This window comes from Numenius arquata, chromosome 10 (assembly GCF_964106895.1).
Source record: "Numenius arquata chromosome 10, bNumArq3.hap1.1, whole genome shotgun sequence".
Taxonomy (NCBI): Eukaryota; Metazoa; Chordata; class Aves; order Charadriiformes; family Scolopacidae; genus Numenius; species Numenius arquata.
In genome coordinates this window covers 45,196,469-45,205,005 of record NC_133585.1, presented here as the reverse complement: position 1 = coordinate 45,205,005, position 8,537 = coordinate 45,196,469, and the positions used below count along the sequence as shown (strand labels likewise).

Here is an 8,537-nt window from a genome sequence, read left to right as displayed (position 1 = left end):
ACCTGTGGTTCAGAAGTGTTATTTATAAGAATATAGTTTTTCATTAAAAATAGGCGGTTGTGTTATTGAGAGGGGAAGGTAGTGTTTTATTAACTGTAAGTATGAAAACCATTCCGCATCCATTCGTCATGGATTGTATCAGGTGGACTTTGCTCAGCGGTAATTGTGTACGATACCTGCAGCAGAGTTCAAAAGTCTCCTCCACTGCTCTTAGTTCCCGAGTTCCTGAGAAGCTGCGTTTGGCGACCGAAGGGCTGGAATGAAGGACTGAAGGTTTGGATTGTTTTTTGGGAGAGGTGGAGGGAGGGGGAAGGTTACCAGTTCATGAATGTTCTTTTTGAAACATATCTACTAACTCCAAAACCCAATGTTTAAGGCAGAATGTTGGTAATGCTTCGGGTATTTGTTTAGCGTTTAATGATTTTTTTATGTCAAAGTATTTCCGCTTTCTATTTAACTCTTGTTGCGCTGAACTTAACCGTAATTTTACATTTTACATCCAGATACGATGGATAACTTTCACCTGGGTGTCATTGCTGTGGCCCTTTACTTTCATCTTCCTGGATCGGTGGGAACCAAGTCACAGCAGAGTCTTCTTGACGCACATCACCGTTCTGGCTGCCGGTGGGACGGGGACTTCTCAGTGAATTGTTCTTTCACCGGAATATCTGCTATTCCAGAAGATCTATCACAAACAGCAATAACGGCTGATTTTAGCTATAATAATATTAAAACTTTTACGTGCGCTGATGGAAGACGCGAAGAATGGATGCTGAAACACCTGAACCTCAGCAACAACCTAATTTCTGAACTCTCCTTAACTACCTGTAGAAATTTACCCCTTTTGGAAACTCTCAACCTGAATGGAAATGCCATCCACGCCTTCGCGCTGGACCTACCCACGCCTCAGAAGGACGGCAAAGTTGACCGTCTCCTGCCTGCTCTGAAAGTCTTGTCAGTTGAAAGAAATAATCTCAACAGCGTCCCGAGAGGTGAGCGTTTCGAAATCCTTAGGGGCGAGCTGGGTTTGGGGACGATTCAGTTACGTCTTGCTGAATTCAGAATCCAACTCTCATTTCATTATACTTCAGTTGAGGGAAAGTTCCAGGTGGGTGCAAACACAGAGACTGAAGCGAATGGGTTGTTTCAAATTAGGTTTAGGGGGTTTTTTTTATAGTCTTTGCAATCGTGATGCCTTAATGTCAGTCAGATGTAACCAAATTTATCCTCTGGGAGCCCAAGCAGTGTTTTTCTTTGTTGTACAGCAAGGGAAGAAAGGAGCTTTGGAAAAGCACCAGCCTCCACAACCCAGTCGTGAACCTCAACGTCAAGAAAATTACAGATAATGAATCTCATACTACTCTTCAGAAAAAAGTAAATACTTTCTCCAATAAAACTTGCTCCAATTTCAGTATGTCACAAAGACAGGAAAATACATTCTGTTCAGTCAAAGCAATTTTGCTCTGTGCCATCTGTCACCCACCCAGAGCGACACCTTCTAGCGACAGGAGAGGGCTGGAAGGTTTCGGTAGACTTGCAGAAAGTGTGTGCTGGTCACTGAGCTACGGGAGGCGTCGCAGCCTTGGTGGCAGCCTCTGTTCTCATAAACCGATGGTTCACGTTGTCCAAACGGTGGCTAAATAAGGCAGAAGCCGTGGTACGAGCAGCAGTGTCCCGTGTGGTGTCTGCCCAATTTAAGTGATCTCTGATAATGTTGTCAGATTCATTAGCTCTAAATTTTGAAAATACTGGGGGGGGGAGGGCAAACCAAAAACCTACTTATCTCACAAAGTCAGACAAAGGGGATAATTTTTATAATTTTGCATCTAGGCAGCGTCCTCAAAGTTCTATTTTTCTCCTTTTTTTGATACTAAGTAATTCTCTGGTACGCAGGAAACCGTGTCACTGAATTATTTTGCAATATCGGTAGGGTTCCACATAGATAGTATAGAAAAGCTTACATTATAAAATACATTGATGTAAATTTGATTTGTTTTGATAGATAAATATAACTACTCATTATGGGATGCCCCAGTGGGTCAGACAGATCAACCCTTTCCTCCAAGAGACTCCATTTTTCGATGTTTAACTGTGATGCATCGTACCCCCATACTTCAGGTTGTACTTAAATCCCATACTCATCTAAATGCATGTTCAGAATTTTATTTTTCTCCTCCAAAATCCCTCACTAACATTCTAGTTTTTAAGAAAACATGGAATTTTAAGAAAATCTGAATTTCTAAAGCGGAGGGGTTTGGCCACAGAGAATCCCTCCCCACAGCCGCCACCCCCCGGTGTCAGGCTGCTGCTGTCCCCGTGTGTATTTCTGGCACAAATTTAGCTTCAGGGAAGCATCCCAACTACGACTCTTCATGCAGGTGCAAGGAAGCATTTATGACTGCCAGAACTTCTGGATGCATTTCCTGCCTGCTACCTCTGGTTTCACAGCAGGAATGAATCACTCCTACTGCTTTTCACAATAAACCCAAAGATCAATTCCTCCGCAAACTGGAATAAGGGATTTCCAGTAAACCAGATGACACCAAGGCTAAAATTCTGAAGGAAAACTACTATCTTCTCAACAATGCCTCACGATCAAAAATCCCTTTAGGGTGACATCGAGGTGTTACAAACAGCGGTGATGCTGAGTGTACAAGTGCCTGCCCTTCCGGGCCGGAGCTCTGGGGCTGCCTGCGCAGCAGCTGAGAAAACTGAGGCATCTCCAGCATTTAAAAAGAGCCACTTACGGCAAGACGGCTCCTGTCGTAACTAGGACGTGGTGAAGAATATGCTGCCACGATTGGTAATTCACAGGCAGGCACAAGCAACACCACAGTTCTTAGTCAGGTTTGCATCCTATGGATAATGGTTCAGATAATTCCACATACTAAAAACTCCTGTGAAGCTGCAGACAGCAATGAATAGGAGATCCTGTATCACCTTTTGCATCCCCATCTTTTATTTACAATTAATGTAATGCATATTATAGAATCATAGAATTGTCTGGGTTGGAAGGGACCTTTAAGATCATCATGTCCAACCATCAGCCTAACTCTGAACCATGTTCCTCAGCAATACGCCCACCGTCTTTTAAACGCCTCCAGGGATGGTGACTCCACCAGTTCCCTGGGCAGCCTGTTCCAGTGTTTGACAACCCTTTCGGTGAAGAGATTTTTCCTAATATCCATCCTAAACCTCCCCTGGTGCAACTTGAGGCTGTTTCCTCTTCTCCTATCTCCTGTTACTTGGGAGAAGAGACCGACCCCCACCTCACTCCACCCTCCTTTCAGGTAGCTGTAGAGAGTGAGAAAGTCTCCCCTCAGCCTCCTGTCAAACTGAGCAAATTCCACCCTTTTCACACTCCTCCTTTCCTGCCTCCAGTTCTCCAGAGAATTGCGATGAAAGTACAGAGATCACAGTCGGAATAATTTTGACAGCACAAAGGAATGTTACTGCTTTTATGGAGATGGGAATTTTTAAGACGTGCACTGACTGTGAACACATTAGCGCTCCTGCTGTTGATGCCACGCAACTTCTAGAGTGGGACAATCACTGTCCAGGAAAGGACACAAACTCAAAGCTTTCAGCCGCTTGTTGCAATAGACGGGAAGGGAAGGAATTGTGTCGCAAAGAATTATAAAAAGCCACTTGATGCAATTAGGAAAATGAAAAATGTAAAATCATCGTGTTCTTCCTAGGACTGGGCCTGCTGCAGTCTTTACAAACTCTCCGCTTGTCGTCCAATGGCATAGGACAGGTTGGTCCGAGTGATTTTGAGAACTGTTCCCAACTGAAGGACATCGACTTGCAAAACAACAAGATAACTGAAATTCACCCGGACGCCTTCAGGCATCTCAACAAATTACAGGTTGTAAAGCAATAGTACAACTGTTTCCATGTGCTGTGTTAATCACTGGTAGAGATATTAATTATCAACTTTTCAGCACGATTATATTGGCCACAGATTATTATATTAGCATACAATTATAAAGACTAAATCAAATGGTGAAAATAATCATTATTTTTATATACTTGCTTTTCATATACAGGAAAACACACACACTTGTAAATATAGAAAATATAACCATCAATTCACTATTTATCTGTGCCACAAAACAATCCATAACTGGCTTCAGCACACACACGTCCTCTTCTGCCCCCATCCCTTCCACGGCGAGAGCCCTGCGGCTTCCCATTCACACGGAGGTAGTCTTCAATGGGAGAATTCTAAATATACTACAATTTAAACTTTAAATTAAAAAACTTAGAACAATATTCTCAACATCCTAGCCAGATGTATTGTTCCCGTAACTGCGAAAGTGTGTGTATACTAAAATAAATGTTATTGTTGACATTGCAATTGGGATTCCCTTGTAAAGGCTTATCAAATTAACTCTAAATTGTTTCCAAATAGGTTGTGGATCTCCGTGAAAATGCTCTGGCAACCCCGTTACCACAGATATTAATCAGTTTGAACTTCTTTCGACTTGAAGTTGGTTTGTCAAATAACGCCTGGATATTTAACTGCAGACCAAATGCTTTCAAACATTTATTTCGTTTTCTTTTTGACTCCACGAGGAAAAAATGGAGTATTTCATACAATGTATCTGCCACCGACCCACAGAAACCTCTGCTGTATCTCTCAAGCTTCCATTTAAACTGCAGCGACGGTGTTTTGCTCAAGAGGGCTGTCATCCAGACAGGGGGGACATCGGTGCTCAACTGTGACTTGGACAACACGAGGGGTATGTGAAACAGGGACTCTCTCCACGTGCTGCTAAAATCCAAATGTGTGCAGAATGATCACAGAAACCTGCTTTAACCACACATACTATTTAAAAATAACCGAACAACAATTTAACATGCAAATTATTTCATTAGAGGGTAGTAAATAGGTTAGAATATTTGAAAGTCATGTTTCTCAAAAATAGTCTTCATCTCCTTCCTTGTGATGCCAAAGTGATGCCAAATTATACACAAATAAATGTCAGTAAGCAGTACGTCGCAAATGTATCCATTAATTTTGGAAAGCAAACGAGGACCAGACAGTGGGGTGTCACTGCTGGGGCATGCTGCAGGAAACCGAGAAGGAGCCAATAATGTTTCTAAGTATTCAGTTACAGCAAAATGGAATTAAAGTTTATGTGCAAGGGAAAAGATTTATGTTCTTTCCAAAAAGTACCAGCTACTGTAACACAGAGTTCACGTAGGAAATTAATTCAGCATTTACAATTATGCAGAGCACGTGACATACAAGTGACAAAACCTACAGAGCTAAGACTTCCCATGCAGAAGGAAAACTCGGACCAAAGGTAGAGCAGAAGGTCTGTTTGTCACGTGCTGTAAGGTTTAGCTCTGGTGGACTAACAGCACGTTGAGTATGGTTTTCCCCCTTATCCCCAAATGAAAATACATAGGGTCGATCAAAAATGCCACCTGCTTTGTTTATTAACGAAGTCATGGAAACTCTGACCCTGGGATTAAAATCCACCCAAAGCTCCACTGGGAACACAAGCAGATCCAAAGGCAAAGGTGTTTCATACAACCTTGAGACAAATTCCAAAAGCCAACAACCAGCCATGGCCCCCCACTAGCTAAAATTTGGAACAATTCCTCTGCAGATAAAAATATCCTTGGTTTTCACACCATTTTGCTGCAGTCAAAGCAGTAACTACAGGAGAATCAGAATGGTTGAAACATTGTCAGTTAATTAATGCAATTTTATCTCGGTGACCGTGGCCACGCTGGAAAACGGCTGGCCATAAATATGGATCTTCCAGGAGGGAGAGCAGCAGGAGTTTCTAGAGTAACCCAGAACATACTTAAATCATTTCACCCGCACCATTTTTCTTGTAAAGTCTGCTAGTAAGACCCCGTACAGACTGTGTTTTAAAAGCTGGGGGGAAACATATGATGGTTTAACACATGCTCGGTACCACGCGAAATGACTAGGGATGGATAAAAAGAAAATAGATTTTATAATAAATAGTTAAGATTGTCAAAGATAGATCGGAGTATGTTCTTATAGAAGTAACCTCACCCTGCAAACCAAGTGTCTTATACTATTAAGAAAGATTTAGTTTGCATTTTCTTTTATTTCAGGTAATGGAGTCTCTTGGTGGACACCTAAAGGCAGAATTTCAAAAGACAATAGTGTTCCTCACATGACACTGGATAAAATGAATAATTTAGTGATACACAACGCCGAGAGAACTGCCGAAGGGTTATATTTGTGTACTTCTAGTACAACCGAGAAGAAATACCTCATCTACAGCATACGGCTGACAGAAAGGGTTTCGACGTTTTTGCTTCGGAAAGCCCGGGACACTACCGCTGTTTTTCGGCAAGGAGGAAGGGAGCAGGACCTGGCGCTGGCCGTCTCCCTCTCGGTGCTCATCACCTTCGTGTGCGCTTTCTGCCTGGGTGCCTTCGCTAGACCCTACCTCGGGAGCCTGTGGAGACTCATGCGCAGGAACAAAAACTCAGGGTCGGAACACGCTTATTCTAATCAAGGTTTTTCAGATGAAACCTCGAGCGGAGAGCGCTCTGCAAGCAAACCAACAAATACGCGGCCTGATTTGTTCACTGCTGATGAGAATTCTTCAAGAAGAACATGCTTTTTTCCTACCGAAGCCTCTGCTTTGCATGAAAATGCCATTGGTGGCAGCGTACAGGCACCAAATACCGAAGAAGAGCACCAGAAACAAAGCAATAATGACAACGCCGTGATTTCAGACATCAAACCCAGTATCAGCAATTATGAAAATACAACTGTTGGTGATAATGGACTGTTTTCTGGCAGGGTAGATTACAAGAACAGCAATGAAGGAGCACAGTCTGAAATCACAAAGGCTACACCAGATTCTCCCGAAAGAAAAGGTATTTCTTCACATAACGAACCCATGAGCACTACAAAACTTATGCCTGGAAGGCAAAGCTGCGATGAACAACTTGGTCTAAATGGTAACATAAATACAACCAGCGACGTGGGAGGTTTTGTTTTACCCAGTAGCTGCAAGAGAGATCCAAATACGGAGAATTTACATCTCCACCAAACAACAGAAAACTCTCCTCTTACAGAGTACGACTGTGAAACGGACCGTACCAAGGAAATATACGCTCCAGCAGATATATTTGGCGACAGTTCTTCAGATGAAGGGACTCCGTTCACAATGAGCGACTGTAGTTCTTTAGCAGACTTTGAACTGGAAGAACCCGACGTCAGTGACAACCTGCCGGTCTGTCAGTCGTCACTAGAGGAAGCCGATACAAACGGTGGAACTGAGAAGTTCTCTGCTCTGCCGGAGTCTCCGACCATTGCTGCGGAACTGCAGCGTATTGGGGAAAATGAAGACGAGGGCAATGCCTATTTTGAAACCTCTGTTAATTATGGATCAGATACCATCCTGCCCGAAACGGCATCCCCTTACGCTGATAAATGTAGTGACCACGTGAGCATCTCAGATTCAGACACAATGAGTTCTTCGAGTCAAGAAGTTCCCGCTACGTTTGATTGTTTCACTAATGCAGAGCCAACAGGGCAAACCCCTGATTCTCTCCACAATCAAAGTACAGATTTTGGTAGCACGTTCCTTTCGTTGCAGCGTTCTCCCACGTGTGACACAGACACAGAGGAGGTTCCTGAAGAGGCTGAAGTGGAGCTCTATCAGTTTCCTGTTGAACCAGAGCGTTCCCTCAGCTCCACTCCCCCTGCACTAAAAGAAGATGCACCAGAGGGAAGCTCAGAGGAGGACGCAGAGTGGAACCCCTCTGAGAAGAACCACGGTGAAGGGGACGTTACATTCAGAAGAACCACGAGTACCTCTGAGGACAGTGATTTTATTTTTGCTCCCCTCGATACCGGTTTGAATGAAATTGTTAAAAACACCTCTCCCCTGCATTCCAGCGACGAATCATCTCTTCAGTCTCTGCCTGAACACACCGCTGAAAACCATTTTAGGGTTGTTACAGAAGAAGACGACTTGGTGCCACAGGGGAAGGAGGTGAACACAGCCGAGGCTTGTGCAGAAGAAACGCAAACGGGTTTTAGTGAGGAGAACTGTGATGGATTCACAGAATCACAGGACACCAGCAACTGCAGTCTGCCCGAAGAAACACCATCTTGCAACCTTGGGGCAGAGTTGCTGCATCTTCACTCTTCTGGCAAAACACAATCAGTCTTCAACACAGAAGACAATTTCCAACTGGGTCAGAAGGAGGAGGATGCATATCCCCTCTCGGTCCCACAGGGCTCCTTCCATGAAAGCACACGATCTAGTTCACGGCCATTCCCACAACAGGCTGCAGGAAACACCAGCTCCGGAAGCACCGACTCCAGCAAGAGGGAGGATGACGCTACTCGGACAGGGCTGGAGAACAGCTCTACAACAGCCGCCAACCCCCAAAACTCAAGTGAAAAACTCGGTCAAAAAAGTCAGGCCAATTTAGGACAGGGACAGTTTTTTGTTAAGAAGAAAAGGGCGTTTGATGGATTTGCTAACCTTTTGCAAAGCAGGAGAACAAACTTCAACAGCTGA

At 43.8% G+C, this 8,537-nt stretch overlaps 1 protein-coding gene across 1 annotated transcript; it reads left to right on the top strand.

The window, feature by feature from the left end:
• Positions 1–508: 508 nt before the first annotated feature.
• LRRC66 (leucine rich repeat containing 66) lies at positions 509–8,537 on the top strand. Its single transcript, XM_074155147.1, has 4 exons — positions 509–992; positions 3,699–3,868; positions 4,415–4,745; positions 6,103–8,537. Exons 1-4 carry the CDS (start codon positions 509–511, stop codon positions 8,535–8,537), a joined length of 3,420 nt encoding a protein of 1,139 aa, XP_074011248.1.

Coding starts and splice junctions, on each gene's coding strand:
- LRRC66 (XM_074155147.1), top strand. CDS start 509: ATGGATAACTTTCACCTGGGTGTCATTGCTGTGGCCCTTTACTTTCAT. Junction 993..3,698: donor TCTCAACAGCGTCCCGAGAG/GTGAGCGTTTCG, acceptor TGTTCTTCCTAG/GACTGGGCCTGCTGCAGTCT. Junction 3,869..4,414: donor GGCATCTCAACAAATTACAG/GTTGTAAAGCAA, acceptor GTTTCCAAATAG/GTTGTGGATCTCCGTGAAAA.